The sequence below is a fragment of the Anomaloglossus baeobatrachus genome, chromosome 8 (assembly GCF_048569485.1).
Source record: "Anomaloglossus baeobatrachus isolate aAnoBae1 chromosome 8, aAnoBae1.hap1, whole genome shotgun sequence".
NCBI classification, from domain to species: Eukaryota; Metazoa; Chordata; class Amphibia; order Anura; family Aromobatidae; genus Anomaloglossus; species Anomaloglossus baeobatrachus.
Genome location: NC_134360.1, coordinates 228,750,415 through 228,768,713, shown reverse-complemented (window position 1 = coordinate 228,768,713; position 18,299 = coordinate 228,750,415). Strand labels below are relative to the sequence as shown.

The 18,299-nt window shown below is 53.1% G+C and overlaps 1 protein-coding gene across 2 annotated transcripts in view; it reads right to left on the bottom strand.

The window, feature by feature from the left end:
• ZRANB2 (zinc finger RANBP2-type containing 2) overlaps nucleotides 1-18,299 on the bottom strand; it is a 54,821-nt gene that overhangs the window by 13,115 nt on the left and 23,407 nt on the right. For both annotated transcript variants that reach the window (XM_075320313.1, XM_075320312.1), the window contains exon 7: nucleotides 6,358-6,527. In XM_075320313.1, coding sequence (XP_075176428.1) covers nucleotides 6,358-6,527 — 170 coding nt within the window. The remainder of the gene's footprint in view (nucleotides 1-6,357; nucleotides 6,528-18,299) is intronic.

Sequence of the window (18,299 nt, the reverse complement as noted above, 5' to 3'; positions counted from 1 at the left end):
GAAAGGGGGATACCACCTTCGGGAGAAATTCCGGAACCGGCCGCAGAACCACCTTGTCCTGGTGAAACACCAGGAAAGGGGCTTTGCATGACAGCGCTGCTAGCTCAGACACTCTCCGAAGTGATGTGACTGCTACTAGGAAGACCACTTTCTGCGAAAGGCGTGAAAGAGAAATATCCTTCATTGGCTCGAACGGTGGTTTCTGAAGAGCCATCAGCACCCTGTTCAGATCCCAGGGTTCTAACGGACGCTTGTAAGGAGGGACTATGTGACAAAACCCCTGCAGGAACGTGCGTACCTGTGGAAGTCTGGCTAGGCGCTTCTGAAAAAACACAGAGAGCGCTGAGACTTGTCCCTTAAGGGAGCCGAGCGACAAACCCTTTTCCAATCCGGATTGAAGGAAGGAAAGAAAAGTGGGCAAGGCAAATGGCCAGGGAGTAAAACCCTGATCAGAGCACCAGGATAAGAATATCCTCCACGTCCTGTGGTAGATCTTGGCGGACGTTGGTTTCCTGGCCTGTCTCATAGTGGCAATGACCTCTTGAGATAACCCTGAAGACGCTAGGATCCAGGACTCAATGGCCACACAGTCAGGTTGAGGGCCGCAGAATTCAGATGGAAAAACGGCCCTTGAGACAGCAAGTCTGGTCGGTCTGGTAGTGCCCACGGTTGGCCCACCGTGAGATGCCACAGATCCGGGTACCACGACCTCCTCGGCCAGTCTGGAGCGACGAGGATGGCGCGGCGGCAGTCGGACCTGATCTTGCGTAACACTCTGGGCAGCAGTGCCAGAGGAGGAAACACATAAGGCAGTTGAAACTGCGACCAATCCTGAACTAATGCGTCTGCCGCCAGAGCTCTGGGATCTTTAGACCGTGCCATGAATGCCAGGACCTTGTTGTTGTGCCGTGACGCCATTAGGTCGACGTCCGGCATCCCCCAGCGGCAACAGATCTCTTGAAACACGTCCGGGTGAAGGGACCATTCCCCTGCGTCCATGCCCTGGCGACTGAGAAAGTCTGCTTCCCAGTTTTCTACGCCCGGGATGTGAACTGCGGATATGGTGGAGGCTGTGGCTTCCACCCACAGCAGAATCCGCCGGACTTCCTGGAAGGCTTGCCGACTGCGTGTTCCGCCTTGATGGTTGATGTATGCCACCGCTGTGGAGTTGTCCGACTGAATTCGGATCTGCTTGCCTTCCAGCCACGGCTGGAACGCCTTTAGGGCAAGATACACTGCCCTTATCTCCAGAACATTGATCTGAAGGGAGGACTCCGGCTGAGTCCAGGTACCCTGAGCCCTGTGGTGGAGAAAGACCGCTCCCCACCCTGACAGACTCGCGTCCGTCGTGACCACCGCCCAGGATGGGGGTAGGAAGGATTTCCCCTTCGACAATGAAGTGGGAAGAAGCCACCACCGAAGGGAGGCTTTGGCTGCCTGAGAAAGGGAGACGTTCCTGTCGAGGGACGTCGACTTGCTGTCCCATTTGCGGAGAATGTCCCACTGAAGTGGACGCAGATGAAACTGCGCAAAAGGAACTGCCTCCATTGCTGCCACCATCTTCCCTAGGAAGTGCATGAGGCGCCTCAAGGGGTGTGACTGGCCTTGAAGGAGAGATTGCACCCCTGTCTGTAGTGAACGCTGTTTGTTCAGCGGAAGCTTCACTATCGCTGAGAGAGTATGAAACTCCATGCCAAGATATGTCAGTGATTGGGCCGGTGTCAGATTTGACTTTGGATAATTGATGATCCACCCGAATCTCTGGAGAGTCTCCAGAGCAATGTCCAGGCTGTGTTGGCATGCCACTCGAGAGGGTGCCTTGACAAGCAGATCGTCTAAGTAAGGGATCACCGAGTGTCCCTGAGAGTGTAGGACTGCTACCACTGTTGCCATGACCTTGGTGAAAACCCGTGGGGCTGTCGCCAGGCCGAAAGGCAGTGCCACGAACTGAAGGTGTTCGTCCCCTATGGCGAAACGCAGGAAGCGCTGATGCTCTGGTGCAATCGGTACGTGGAGATAAGCATCTTTGATGTCGATTGATGCTAGGAAATCTCCTTGGGACATTGAGGCGATGACGGAGCGGAGCGATTCCATCCGGAACCGCCTGGTTTTTACGTGTTTGTTGAGCAGTTTTAGGTCCAGAACAGGACGGAAAGATCCGTCCTTTTTTGGCACCACAAACAAGTTGGAGTAAAAACCGTGACCCTGTTGCTGAAGAGGAACAGGGATCACCACTCCTTCTGCCTTCAGAGTGCTCTTCGCCTGAAGAAGAGCATCGGCTCGCTCGGGGGGCGGAGATGTTCTGAAGAAACGAGTCGGAGGACGAGAGCTGAACTCTATCCTGTAACCGTGAGACAGAATGTCTCTCACCCAACGGTCTTGTACCTGTGGCAGCCAGGCGTCGCAAAAGCGGGAAAGCCTGCCACCGACCGAGGATGCGGTGTGAAGAGGCCGAAAGTCATGAGGAGGCCGCTTTGGGAGCGGTTCCTCCGGCGGTCTTTTTAGGACGTGACTTAGACCGCCATGAATCGGAGTCCCTCTGACCCTTCTGTGGCCTGTTGGACGAGGAGAATTGAGACCTGCCCGCGGGCCGAAAGGACCGAAACCTCGATTGTACCTTCCGTTGTTGAGGTCTGTTTGGTTTGGACTGGGGTAAGGATGAGTCCTTTCCCTTGGATTGTTTAATGATTTCATCCAATCGCTCACCAAACAGGCGGTCGCCAGAAAGTGGCAAACCGGTTAAGAACTTTTTGGAAGCAGAGTCTGCCTTCCATTCACGTAGCCACAAGGCCCTGCGGACTGCCACCGAATTGGCGGATGCTACCGCCGTACGGCTCGCAGAGTCCAGGACAGCATTAATGGCGTAGGACGCAAATGCCGACGCCTGAGAGGTTAATGACACCACTTGCGGAGCAGAGACACGTGTGACTGCATTAATCTGCGAGTGACAAGCTGAGATAGCTTGGAGTGCCCATACGGCTGCGAATGCCAGAGCAAAGGACGCGCCGATAGCTTCATAGATGGATTTCAGCCAGAGCTCCATCTGTCTGTCAGTGGCATCTTTGAGTGAAGCCCCATCTTCCACTGCAACTATGGATCTAGCCGCCAGTCTGGAGACTGGAGGATCCACCTTGGGACACTGAGCCCAGCCCTTGACAACGTCAGGGGGGAAGGGATAACGTGTGTCCTTAAGGCGCTTAGAAAAGCGCTTATCTGGACAAGCTCGGTGTTTCTGTACTGCCTCTCTGAAGTCGGAGTGATCCAGAAACGTACTCATTGTACGTTTGGGAAACCTAAAACGGAATTTCTCCTGCTGAGAAGCTGACTCCTCAATTGGAGGAGCTGGGGGAGAAAGATCCAACACCTGATTGATGGACGCTATAAAGGTCATTCACTATGGAGTCTCCTTCAGGTGTATCTAGGTTGAGAGCGACCTCAGGATCAGAATCCTGATCTGCCACCTCCGCTTCATCCTCTAGAGAGTCCTCCTGCTGAGACCCTGAGCAGTGTGATGAAGTCGAGGGAAGCTCCCAGCGAGCCCGCTTAGGCGGTCTGGGACTGCGGTCCGTGTCGGAGACCTCACCTTGGGACCTATGAGTCACCCCAGGAGCACTTTGCTGCTCCAACCGAGGGGGGCCTGGGGTCAATGATTCCACAGTGCCCGGGGCCTGTGTTACCGGTCTGGACTGCAAGGCTTCCAGTATCTTAGCAGACCATTTATCCATAGACTCAGAAAGTTTGTCAGCGAATACTGCAAACTCCGTCCCTGTCACCTGGACAGTGGTAGCAGGTGGTTCCACCTGGGCCACCAGTGGCAGAGGCTCCGGCTGAGTAAGTGCCGCAGGGGCCGAGCATTGTACACAATGAGGGTAGGTGGAACCTGCCGGTAGCATAGCCGCACATGAGGTACAGGTTGCAAAGTAAGCCTGTGCTTTGGCACCCTTGCTTTTTGCGGACGACATGCTGTTGTCTCCTCAGAGTACAATCCGGGAGGGTATATAGCCAAAAACCAACAGTGCGACCGTACAGAGTATATGTATAGCATATATATATATATATATATATATATATATATACATATACATATATACATACATACATACATACACATATATACATATATATATACATACATACATACATACATACATACATACATACATACATACATATATATATATATACACACTTCGGCACCCAGGGGGGCCAGCACCTAGTAACAGGTGCAGCTTACCGACCGCCCAAAGCGGTTGTGTGACCACCAGATTCCCTGCCTGGGCCTCCCAGAGCCGTGTTGTCTCTCCTCTCCAGCTTCAGAAGTGCTGACAGGAATGGCTGCCGGCGTTCTGTGAGGAGGAGGGGGCCGTGGGCGTGCCCTAGAAAGTGCGGGAATCTGGTGCCCCACTGTGCTCAGTGAGGGGGGAGGAGGATACAAAGTATGCTCCAGCCCTCAGCGCTGACGTCCAGTGCAGCGTCTCTCCCTTCCCCTGACTGGCAGGCCGGGGGGCGGGAGTATGTGGTACTAGGCCGCAGAAGCCGGGGACTAAAGTTATAAGCGCGGCCGGCAAACAAGCGCGGCCAGCGCGGTAGTCCCGGCGCACCAACACACCCAGCAGTGCTGCAGCGTGTATAACACAGGCGCTCCATGCGCCGTCCCCAAGGGGACACAGAGTACCTCACAGTAGCAGGGCCTTGTCCCTGACGATACCCGGCTCCTGTCCAGCAGATTCCCCAGGGGCTGCGGAGGGAGCACGGTCCCAGTGTCTGGAGACCGATTAGGATCCCACTTCACCCAGAGCCCTTAAGGGATGGGGAAGGAAAACAGTATGTGGCTCCTGCCTATGTACCCGCAATGGGTACCTCAACCTTAACAGCACCGCCGACCAGAGTGGGGTGAGAAGGGAGCATGCCGGGGGCCCTGTTATGGGCCCTCTTTTCTTCCATCCGATATAGTCAGCAGCTGCTGCTGACTAAATGGTGGAGCTATGCGTGCATGTGTGCCTCCTTCGCACAAAGCATAAAAACTGAGGAGCCCGTGATGCACGGGGGGGTGTATAGGCAGAAGGGGAGGGGCTTTACACTTTTAAGTGTAATACTTTGTGTGGCCTCCGGAGGCAGAAGCTATACACCCAATTGTCTGGGTCTCCCAATGGAGCGACAAAGAAAATGAAAAATCATAGACTTCGCTGGGGAAGCAAAGTCATGCAGTTTTGAGCCCAAAAATGCACCCGAAAAACGCTCAGTGCGCACATAGTTAGAAAATATATTTTAGGCTATCTTCATCCCCTAACCACTTTTGAAATGATCTTTCATATACAATTCCCTACACTATTTATCTAATCCCTAAGACCCTGTGCGCAAACTGCTTTTTTTTGCTGCAGAATTGGTGCAGTTTGTGTTCAGAAACTTCATGCAGTACTTCCCCAGCAAAGTCTATGAGAAATCAGAAATGCTGTGCACACGTGGCTTCTTTTTTCCTTCCAAGTTTTGCTGCAGCAAAAAGAAGCAGCGTGTGACTTCTTTTCTACAGGTCCGTGTTTTGCCATTGGTAAAGCTTAAAAAACGCAGGGACAAAAAAACACACCAAAAACGCATGCGCTTTTTGGGTGCATTTTTCTGCCAGAGGGTGCGTTTTCCGCTGGGGAAACAAATCTGCCGTGTGCGCACATAGCCTAAAGGTGTTTTATTACTGACCTTCCTGTGACGTTTCATTTGAGAGGAGTCTCACATGTTGATGTCACAGGAGGCTGGAGCTGCAGTCACTCCCCTCGTGGAGCAGATCATCATCATGGGCAGGGCTGCAGTGACCTACTAGTTTCTTGCATCGCTGCCCCACGTATCTCCTGGATGAGTGACATTGTGGCCAGGGTTAGTGGGGCGCTGGTATGTTACTCATCTCTCTGCAGCCGCTTCCAATGCTTGTGTGAAACACGTTTGTTTGGGGGCGGAGCTATATTCAGTGTGCGACACCAGTGCCGCCTACAGCCTCTAGCACCGCCATCAAGCAAAGCGGAGTGACTGCAGCTCCAGCCTCCTGTGACGTCAGGTTCGAGACTCCTCTCAAATGGTTACAGGGTAAAGATAGATACGTAGAACATACGTTTTAGGTGTTGGCCCACCCCTTGAAGAGGACGACTTTATACAAATTCTAGAGCTCACTGTATAAATCAGTTTGCATCACAATAGAATAGAAAACTTTGCAGCACAGCCAGAAAGCGCTCCTTACAGCAGCGCCATGTTCATTTATAAAAATGCGCAAGTTATTAAACGAACAGTAATGGATAATATTGCATAAAATAAAAGGTAAATAGATACTGACATTTTGCCCGGCTTTACCCTTGACCTGTACCCGTTTACCTGGACCTAGACCTTGAGCTTGTATGGGTGGAGGAGCGAGAAGATGGCGATTTAGATCTGCTGCGTGCGGATTTCTTATTTTTACTAGCATCCTCCTCATCACTGGCTAGATTATATTTTGAGAGGTCACCATCGTCATCCTCATCCTCATCCTCATCCTCATCTTCGTCCTGAAACAAAATATTTGGAAAATTAGTATTATCGTAAAAGGGATTTCATCACTTTAAATGCAATAATAGGAAAAAAAAAAATAAATTGTTGCAGAATTGTGCACAGATTGCAAGCCTGCGATCTAGAGCTAGGTATACTTTGTGCTTGAGGTCACTGTCGGGCGCACGTGTCAGGAAGAATTTGCATGAGCAATTTTTTTGCACCTTCTATTTGAGCGCTGTCTTTTTTGATTACTGGTTATGGGACAGTTAGATGTCGTCTAGAAGGATTTGCATTATCAAGTATTCCATTAGTGTGCTGCTCCATGATATATTTATTATGGAGCAGCACTCCAATATTCACACACACAATTTTAGCGGTGTATTACCGTATTTTTCGGACTATAAGACGCACCGGACTATAAGACGCACCCTGGTTTTAGAGAAGGAAAATAGGAAAAGAAGGGAATTTTGTTTACTTACCGTAAATTCCTTTTCTTCTAGCTCCAATTGGGAGACCCAGACAATTGGGTGTATAGCTATTGCCTCTGGAGGCCACACAAAGTATTACACTTAAAAGTGTAAGGCCCCTCCCCTTCTGGCTATACACCCCCAGTGGGATCACTGGCTCACCAGTTTTAGTGCCAAAGCAAGAAGGAGGAAAGCCAATAACTGGTTTAAAGACCAATTCAATCCGAGGAAACATCGGAGAACTGAACCATACCACATGAACAACATGTGTACCCGAAAAAACAGAAAAACCCAGAGAAAACAGGGCGGGTGCTGGGTCTCCCAATTGGAGCTAGAAGAAAAGGAATTTACGGTAAGTAAACAAAATTCCCTTCTTCTTTTTCGCTCCTAATTGGGAGACCCAGACAATTGGGACGTCCAAAAGCAGTCCCTGGGTGGGTAAAAGAATACCTCGTGATAGGGCCGTCAAACAGCCCTTTCCTACAGGTGGGCAATCGCCGCCTGAAGGACTTATCTACCTAGGCTGGCGTCTGCCGAAGCGTAGGTATGCACCTGAAAATGCTTGGTAAAAGTATGCAGACTCAATCAGGTAGGTGCCTGACACACCTGCTGAGCCGTAGCCTGGTGCCGTAATGCCCAGGATGCACCCACGGCTCTGGTAGAATGGGCCTTCAGCCTTGAGAGAACCAGAAGCCCAGTAGAACTGTAGGTTTCAAGAATTGGTTCCTCGATCCCCCGAGCCAGGGTGGATTCAGAAGCTTGCGACTGTTTACGCCGACCAGCGACAAGGACAAAGAGTGCATCCGGGTGGCGCAGGAGCGCCATGCGGGAAGTAGAACCTGAGTGCTCTCACCAGAACCAACAGATGCAAAACCTTCTGAAATTGATGGACTGGACGAGGACACAAAGAAGGTGAGGTGATATCCTGATTGATATGAAAGTGGGATACCACCTTAGGGAGAAATTCCGGAATCGGACGCAGAACTACCCTGTCCTGGTGAAGGACCAGGAAGGGAGATTTGTATGAGAGCGTTGCTAGCTCGGAAACTCTCCTAAGAGACGAGACCGTTACTAGAAGGCCACTTCCCGTGAAAAGCGGGAAGGGAGACATCCTTCCAAGGCTCGAAAGGCGGCATCTGGAGAGCAATTAGAACCTTGTTCAGATCTCAGGGCTCTAACGGCCGCTTGTACGGAGTGCTGAGAAGACAAACTCCCCGTAGGAACGTGCGTACCTGAGGAAGTCGTCGTTTCTGAAAAAATACAGATAGCGCTGAGACTTGTCCCTAAAGGGAACTGAGCGACAACCCATTTTCCTACCTAGATTGCAGGAAGGAAGTAAACATAGACGATGCAACCGGCCAGGGAGAAACACCCTGCGCCGAGCACCGAGATAAGAATATCTTCCACGTCCTGTGGTCAATCTTGGCGGACGTTGGTATGCTAGCCTGTCTCATGGTGGCAACCACGTCCTGAGGTAATCCTGACGACACTAGGTTCCAGGACTCAATGCCACACCATCCGGTTGAGGGCCGTAGAATTCAAATGGAAGAATGGCCCTTGAGACAGCCAGTCTGATTGGTCTAGCCTACCGTGAGGCACCACAGAACCGAGTACCACAACATCCTCGGCCAATCTGTAGCGACGAGGATGGCGCGGCCGCAGTCGGTCTTGATCTAGCGCAGTACTCTGGGCAACAATGCCAGAGGTGGCACCTAAGGTAGCTGGAACTGCGACCAATGCTGAACTAAGGCGTTTGCCGCCAGAGCTCGATGATTGTGAAACCGTGCCATGAAGCTGGCACATTGTTGTTGTGCCGTGACGCCATTAGATCGACGTCCGGCCTCTGTCAGCGGCGCCAGATCTCCTGAAACCCGTCCGGGTGAGGAGACCATACTCTTTCGGCCACACCTCAGCGACTTAGGAAGTCAGCTTCCTAGTTTCCACACTTGGGATGTGAATTGTGGATATGGTGGATGCCGTGTCTTCCACCCACATCAGAACCTGCCGGACTTCCTGGAAGGCTTGCCGGTTGCGCGTTCTTCCTTGGTGGTTGATGTATGCCACCGCTGTGGAGCTGTCCGACTGAAGTCGGATATGCTTGCTTTCCAGCCGCTGTTGGAAGGTTTGTAGGGCAAGATACACTGCTCTGTGTTCAAGAACATTGATCTGAAGGGTGGACTCTTGCTGAGTCCACGTACCCTGAGCGCTGTAGTGGCGAAAAACTGCTCCCCACCCTGATAGACTCGCGTCTGTCGTAACTATCGCCCAGGATGGGGATAGGAAGGACCTTCTTTTTGACCAAGAGGTGGGAAGAAGCCACCACCGTAGAGATTCCTTGGCCGCCTGAGAAAGAACGACGACTCTGTTGAGGGACGTCGACTCCTTGTCCCATTGGCGGAGAATGTCCCATTGTAGTGGACGCAGTAAAACTGCGCGAAAGGAACTGCCTCCATTGCTACCATCTTACGTAGGAAGTGCATGAGGCGTCTCAATGTGTGCGACTGGTTCTTAAAGAAGAGCTTGCAGCCCGTAGTGAATGCTGTTTGTCTAGCGGAAGCTTCACTATCGCTGAGATAGTAAGAAACTCTATGCCTAGATATGTTATCGATAGGGTCGGGGTCGGATCTGACTTTAAAAAGTTGATGATCCACCCAAAACTTTAGAGAGTCTCCAGCGCAACGTTCGGGCAGTGTTGGCATGTTTCCTAAGAGAGTGCCTTGACAAGTAGATCGTCTAAATACGGGATCACAGAGTGACCCTGAGAGTGCAGGACTGTGACTACTGCTGCCCTGACCTAGGCGAAGACCAGTGGGACTGTCGCTAGCCGGAAGGTAGAGCTACGAACAGAAGGTGTTCGTCTCCTATAACGAAGCGTAGAAACGCTAGTGCTCTGGATCAAACGGCACGTGTGGATAAGCATCCTTGATGCCTAATGATGCTAGGAAATATCCTTGGGACCTTGAGGCGATGACATGGCGGAGGGATTCCATCCGGAACCGCCTGGTGTCCACGAGCTTGCTGAGCATTTTTAGATCCAGAACGGGACGGAACGGCCCGTTGTTATAGGTACCGCAAAGAATTTGGGGTAAAAACCGTGACCTTGTTCCTGAAGAGGAACGGGGGTCATCACTCTTTCTGCCTATAGAGTGCACCCTGTTCGCAGAAGAGCAGCGGCTCGGCCGGGAGGTGGAGAAATTCTGAAGAATCGAGTTGGAGGACGAGAAGTGAGCTCTATCCTGTACCCGTGAGACAGAATGTCTCACACTCAATGGTCATTGACCTATGGCAGCTAAATATCGCCAAGGCGGGAGAGCCTGCTACCGACCGAGGCCGCAAGTCATGAGGAAGCCGCCTTGGAAGCGGGTTTTCAGACTGTCGCTTTTTTGGGCGTGACTGAGCCCGCTAAGAATCTGAGCTCCTCTGATCCTTTTGAGTCCACATTGGACGAGGAAAAATGGGACCTGCCCGAGCCTCGAAAAGGCCGAAAACCCCGACTGCCTCTTGCTCTGTTGGGGTTTGTTGTGTCCGGGCTGAGGAAAGGATGAATCCTTACCCCTGGACTGTTTAATGGTTACATTCACCAAACAGTCGGTCAGCAGAAAAAGGCAACTGGTTAGGCAACCTTTTTGGAAGCAGAATCTGCCTTCCATTCACTTAACGAGCAGACCAGGCTCTGCTTAAAAACACGGAGTAGCGGAGGCTACCGCCGCACGGTTCGCAGAGTCCAGGACAACCTGAATCGCGTAAGAAACAAATGCAGACATTTGAGAGGTTAAGGATGCCACCTGCGGCACAGATGTACGTGTAACCGTGTCAATCTGTGTAAGACAAGCTGAAATAGCTTGGAGTGCCCCAAGGGAGAGAATGCCGGAGCCAACAGCAGTTCCATCTCCCACTGCAACTATGGATCTAGCTACAAGCCTGGAGATTGGAGGATGCCGCTTGGGACACTGGGTCCAGTCCCTGACAAAGTCAGGGGACAGGGATAACGTGTATCCTAAGCCGTTTGGAGAAGCGCATATCTGGATAAGCGTGGTGTTCCTGGACTGCCTCTCTGAAGGCAGAGTGGTCCAGAAAAATACGTGAAGCTGACTCCTCCACTGGAGGAGCTGTGAGAAATAACCCACATTCTATAGATGGACGCTATAAGATTATTTACTATGGCGTCACGATCAGGTGTATCCAGATTGAGAGCGGTCTCAGGATCAGAATCCTGAGCCGCTACTTCCGCCTCATTACACAGCGAGTCCTTCTGCTAGGACCCTGATGAAACCGAGGCCGCTCATAGTGAGCCCGCTTAGGCTGTCTGGGACTGACGTCCGTGCAGAGCCGTGACTCTGGGATGCGTGTGACATTCCCGGAGCTGTTAGTTGTTCACACTGAGGGGGGCCATGGATCAATGATTCAACAGTGCCCATATTGTGAGAGACATGTCCGGACTGCTAGGCTTCTAGTATCATAGCCATAGTCTCAGAAAAACTGTCAGTAAATACTGCAGACACCGTCCTCATCCCCTGGCCATTAGTGCATACAATGGGAGTCTATGTAACCTGCCGGCCGTATAGCCGTACATGCTGTACCAGCTGTATAGAAAAACATGTGGTTCTGCACCTTTGTTTTACACAGAGAATATGCTGATAACTCCTCCGCATAATCCAGGAGGGTATATACAACGTGCGACCAAACAGTGCAATGTATATAGTACAAGCATATCTATAAGTGCACTTCTGCACTAGTGGGGTTAGCACCACAGGTGCTGCTTAACGCCTGTTGCAGCGATTGTGTGACTATCAGAATGCCAGGGTCTTCCACACTTGTCTCTGTATCGTACAGAAACTGACACTAATGGCTGCCGGCGTCCTTGTAGAGAAGGAAGCCGTGGGCGTGCCTGAGAAAGTGCGGGAATCCGGATTCACAGTGCACACAGTGAGAGGGGTGGAGTATGCAAAACATACTCCAGCTCTCAGCGCTGCTGTGCTATGCAGCGTCACGCCCCTACCCTGACTGTCAGGGCTGTGGGCGGTAACGAAGGGAGACTAGGCCCAGAAGCCGGGGACTCGAGTTAACAGCGCGGCCGCCGTAAAAGCGCGGGCCGCGCTGAAGTCCCCGGCGCACCACAAGTGCCAGCCGCGCCGCAGTCCCAGCGGCCGGCGCGACCGATTCCTAGAAGTGGCCAGCGTCCCGCCCCTCTCCTGACTGGCAGGTCTGGGGGCGGGAACGAACGGAAGCAGGCCGCAAAAGCCGGGGACTCTAGTTATCAGCGCGGCCGCCGTAAAAGCGCAGGCCGCGCTGAAGTCCCCGGCGCACTACAAGTGCCAGCCGCGCCGCAGTCCCAGCGGCCGGCGCGACCAATTCCCATAAGTGAGTATGCTTCAGCGAAGCTGAATGAGGCCATGGCACAGGCGCCGCAGCGCTGATGTCCCCCGGCGCACTACAACACCCAGCATGCTGCGGTGTGAGCGCCAAATGCACGGGGACACAGAGTACCTTGAGGAAGCAGGGCCATGTCCCTGATGTACTCCGCTCCATCCAGCATCTTCTCCAGGGGCTGTAGATGGAGCACGGTCTCAGTGCCTGGAGACCGGTAAATCCCACTTCACCCAGAGCCCTGTAAAAAGGGATGGGGAAGGAATCAGCATGTGGGCTCCTGCCGCCGTACCCGCAATGGGTACCTCAACCTTACAAACACCTCCGACATACAGTGGGGTGAGAAGGGAGCATGCTGGGAGCCCTTAGTATGGGCCCTCTTTTCTTCCATCCGACATAGTCAGCAGCTGCTGCTGACTAAAAAGTGGAGCTATGCGTGGATGTGTTGCCTCCTTCGCACAAAGCACAAAAACTGGTGAGCCAGTGATCCCACTGGGGGTGTATAGCCAGAAGGGGAGGGGCCTTACACTTTTAAGTGTAATACTTTGTGTGGCCTCCAGAGGCAATAGCTATACACCCAATTGTCTGGGTCTCCCAATTAGGAGCGAAAAAGAAAAGAATTTTGTTTACTTACCGCAAATTCTTTTTCTTATAGTTCCGACATGGGAGACCCAGACCATGGGTGTATAGCTTCTGCCTCCGGAGGACACACAACGTACTACACTAAAAAGTGTAGCTCCTCCCTCCTAGCATATACACCCCCTGGATAACCAAATCTAGCCAGTTTAGTGCAAAAGCTGAAGGAGGACAGCCACCCACAAGTAGAGATAGAGCAAGAACCGGAACAACCGGAGCCTCTGTCTACAACAACAGCCGGTGAAAACACGCGGAACAAGAAACTGCCAATAGACAACAGGGAGGGTGCTGGGTCTCCCATGTCGGAACTATAAGAAAAAGAATTTACGGTAAGTAAACAAAATTCTCTTTTTCTTCATCGTTCCTTATGGGAGACCCAGACCATGGGACGTCTCAAAGCAGTCCATGGGTGGGAATAAACAGAAAACTGAGAAGTAGGTGAAACCTAACTTCACAAATGGGCGACAGCCGCCTGAAGGATGCGTCTGCCCAAGCTCGCATCTGCCGAAGCATGAGCATGCACTTGGTAGTGCTTCGAAAAGGTATGCAGACTAGACCAAGTGGCAGCCTGACAGACCTGCTGAGCCGTAGCCTGGTGCCTGAAAGCCCAAGAGGCACCAACAGCTCTGGTCGAGTGCGCCTTAATCCCCGGCGGGGGAGGCACCCGAGTACACTGGTAGGCATCGGATATGGCCGACCTAATCCAACGAGCTAGGGTCGGTTTAGAAGCAGAGAGACCCTTGCGCTGACCTGTGGTCAGCACAAAAAGAGAGGAGCACCGCCTAAGAACAGCGGTGCGTGACATATAGATCCGGAGCGCCCGCACCAGATCTAAAGTATGCAACGCTTTCTCAAAGCGATGAACAGGAGCCGGACAAAAGGAAGGCAATGAAATGTCCTGGTTAAGGTGGAAAGGAGACACCACCTTAGGGAGAAAGCCCGGAGTCGGACGGAGAACCACCTTGTCTTGATGAAAAACCAAAAAAGGCGACTCCGAAGAGAGTGCAGCCAAATCAGAGACTCTCCTGAGGGAAGTTATGGCCACCAGAAAGACGACTTTCTGTGAAAGTCGAAACAAAGAAACCTCCCTAAGAGGCTCAAAGGGGGGTTTCTGTAAGGCCGTGAGGACCAGATTAAGGTCCCAGGGATCCAAAGGCCGCCGGTAAGGTGGAATGATGTGAGATGCGCCCTGCATGAAGGTGCGCACCTGAGCCAGTCGGGCGATACGCCGCTGGAACAACACTGACAGAGCCGAGACCTGTCCCTTAAGGGAATTGAGGGAGAGTCCTAGCTGCAGACCGGACTGAAGAAAGGACAGGATGGTCGGCAAGGAAAAAGGCCAAAGGGCATGGCCAGAAGAACGACACCAGGACAGGAAAATTCTCCAAGTCCTGTGGTAAATTTTTGCCGAGGAAGACTTCCGAGCCAGAGTCATAGTGGAGATGACTTCGGGAGGAATGCCGGAAGCCGTCAGGATCCAGGACTCAAGAGCCACGCCGTCAATCTGAGAGCTGCAGAATTCTGGCGGAAAAACGGACCTTGAGAGAGAAGGTCTGGGCGGTCCAGGAGATGCCACAGCACCTCTACGGACAGACAGAGCAGGTCTGGGTACCAAGCTCGCCTGGGCCAGTCTGGAGCAATGAGTATGACCCGACGGCCCTCCATTCTGATCTTGCGCAGGACTCTGGGCAAGAGAGCTAGAGGGGGAAACACGTAAGAGACGGAACTGGGACCAATCCTGAACCAGCGCGTCCGCTGCAAAGGCCTGAGGATCGTGGGAGCGAGCCACGTAAACCGGGACCTTGTTGTTGTGCCGGGATGCCATTAGATCCACTTCCGGAGTGCCCCACTTGCGGTAGATCGACCGGAACACTGCCGGATGCAGAGCCCACTCGCCGCTGTCCACGGTTTGACAGCTGAGATAATCTGCCTCCCAGTTTTCCACGCCTGGGATATGGACTGCGGATATGGTGGACTTGGAGTCCTCCGTCCACTGAAGGATGCGTTGAACCTCCAACATTGCCAGGCGGCTGCGTGTCCCGCCCTGGTGATTGATGTAGGCAACTGCTGTCGCGTTGTCTGACTGGACTCGAATGTGCTTGCCCGCCAACAGGTGGTGAAAGGCTACGAGAGCTAGGAGCACAGCTCTGATCTCCAGCACATTGATCGAGAGGGCTGATTCGGACGGAGTCCCAAGTGCCCTGTGCTCGGTGGTGGAGAAATACTGCTCCCCAGCCAGATAGACTGGCATCCGTGGTGAGGATCACCCAGGACGGGGTCAGGAAGGAGCGTCCCTGAGACAGAGAGAGGGGCCGAAGCCACCACTGAAGAGAGCTCCTGGTCTGTGGCGACAGAGCCACCAACCTGTGCAAGGAAGAAGTCCGCTTGTCCCAACAGCGGAGAATGTCCAGCTGCAGAGGACGCAGATGGAACTGGCCAAAGGGAACCGCTTCCATTGACGCCACCATCTGACCCAGCACCTGCATAAGGTGCCTGATGGAATGACGGCGGGGCCTCAACAGAGAGCGCACCGCCAGATGGAGGGACTGCTGATTGACTAAGGGCAACTTGACAAGTGCCGGCAGAGTCTCGAATTGCATCCCTAGGTACGTGAGTTTTTGGGTCGGGGTCAGAGTGGACTTGGGCGGATTGACAAGCCACCCGAATTGAACAAGAGTGGCGAGAGTGAGCGAGACACTCCGCTGACAGTCTGCACTGGATGAAGCCTTCACAAGAAGGTCGTCCAGGTAAGGAATTACTGCCAACCCCTGGAGGTGCAGAACCGCAACCACTGCTGCCATGACCTTGGTGAATACTCGAGGGGCCGTGGCTAACCCGAAGGGGAGAGCCACGAATTGGAAAGGTTCCTCTCCGATTGCAAAACGGAGCCAATGCTGGTGTGAAACTGCAATTGGCACATGCAGATAGGCATCTCTGATGTCGATGGATGCCAGGAAATCTCCTTGGGTCATTGAGGCAATGACTGATCGCAGAGACTCCATGCGAAAATGCCGCACCTGAACATGCTTGTTGAGAAGCTTGAGATTCAGGATGGGCCGGAAGGAACCGTCCTTTTTGGGGACTAGGAAGAGATTTGAGTAGAAACCTCTGAACCGTTCCCTGGCGGGAACCGGTACAATTACTCCGTTGGCCTGCAAGGATGCCACGGCCTGAGAGAAGGCGGCGGCCTTGGAGCAGGGGGGAGTTGACAGAAAAAATCTGTTTGGCGGGCTGGAAGAGAACTCTATCCTGTAGCCGTGGGAGATGATATCCCGCACCCACTGGTCGGAGACGTGTTGAAACCACACGTCGCCAAAGTGGGAGAGCCTGCCACCGACCAAGGACGTCGCTGGCTCGGCCAGATAGTCAAGAGGAGGCTGCCTTGGTGGCAGCAGCTCCTGCGGACTTTTGTGGACGTGGCTTCTTGCGCCAGGTGGGCTTCTGGTCCTTGGCTGAGTTAGTGGATGAGGCCGAGGGCTTAGAGGACGACCAGATAGAGGAACGAAAGGAACGAAACCTCGACTGGTTCCTGCCCTGGACAAGTTTCCTGGTTTTAGTCTGTGGCAAGGAAGTACTCTTCCCGCCCGTAGCCTCCTTAATAATTTCATCCAGTTGTTCACCGAACAGCCTGGACCCAGCAAATGGGAGCCCAGCAAGGTACTTCTTTGAGGAAGCATCTGCCTTCCACTCTCGAAGCCACAAGATCCTGCGGATAGCGAGGGAATTGGCGGAGGCCACCGCAGTGCGGTGAGAGGCCTCCAGCATGGCAGACATGGCGTAGGCTGAAAAGGCTGAAGCCTGGGAAGTTAAGGCAACCAATTCAAGCATAGAGTCCCTAGTGAGGGCATGCATCTCCTCTAGGGAAGAAGAGATGGCTTTGAGAGCCCACACTGCTGCAAAAGATGGGGAGAACGAGGCCCCTGCCGCCTCATAGACAGACTTTGCCAGGAGGTCAACCTGGCGGTCAGTGGGATCCTTAAGTGAGGTGCCATCAGCCACAGATACCACTGTCCGGGCTGAGAGTCTAGACACCGGAGGGTCTACCTTTGGTGAGTGAGCCCACTCCTTGACCACCTCTGGTGGAAAAGGAAAACGGTCATCAGAACCACGCTTTGGGAAGCGTTTGTCAGGACAGGCCCTAGGCTTGGTCACAGCGGCCTGAAAACTGGAGTGGTTAAAGAACACACTCCTTGTTCTCTTAGGCAAGGTAAACTGGTGCTTTTCTGCCAGAGAGGGTTGCTCCTCTGATACTGGCGGATTGAGGTCCAGTACAGAATTAATGGACGCAATCAAATCACTAACATCTGCATCACCCTCGGTCAGATCAATGGGGCACATGGAGGTAGCGTCCGAGCCCCCAGTAAAGACATCCTCCTCGTCCTGCGAGTCGGCTCGTGAATCGGAGCCGCGGGACGAGGAAGGACAGGGGACCCTGCGTCTCCTTTTGGGAGGACGGGATCTGGGAACAGATGAAGAATCCTCTGTGAGCTCTGCAGAGCGAGCCGTAGCAGCAGAGGCACCCCGAGAAGGGGGCTGATGCATGCTCAGCAGAGTCCGGGACAACTCTCCCATGGAGTCGGCAAAGGACTGGGAGATAGACTTAGAAAACAATTCTACGCAAGCCGGGGGTTCAGCCACCGGGGCCGGAGCAGCGTGAGGGACCACTGGGGAGACTCCAGGCTGAGGCACCACCATGTTAGAGCAGGCATCACAATGAGGATATGTGCTCGGTTCAGGCAGTACGAGCTTACATGCAGTGCATATTGAGAACAGCCTTGCAGCCTTGCTCCTAGTGTGAGACATGCTGCTGAGGTGGGGGCTCTGAAGTAAGAACACACTCCTTCAGAATGACCCCCAGAGAGTGTATAAGAAGGCCCACAACCAGAGGTTGTGGCTTACCAGACCGTTTTGTGTGCCCTCCGGATCCCACATCTCGGACCCCCAGACAGATTAGCAGAGATGCTGCAGCCAGCGCCGATCAGTGTGAGAACGCTGATAAAATGGCGCCGGGGCCTAGTCCAAGAGCGGGAACCGGAGGGCCAAGGAGATATACAGGGGAGGGAAACATCTCCTCAGAGAGGAGTGTCCTCCCCTCTGCTGAACGGCCGGTGGGCGGCGCCGCACTGTCCCTCTGCATGACTGACATGCAGGGGCAGTGAAAACGAAAGTAGGCCGCAGCCGAAGCCGGGGCCTAAATTTTACAATACGGCCGGCGCGCAGGCACCCTCGGCGCGGTTTTCAAGTGAAAACCAGAGAACCGGCCGGAAATGTCCCAAAGTAAACTGACACATTCTCCCCAACAATAAAGATGCAAGGGAC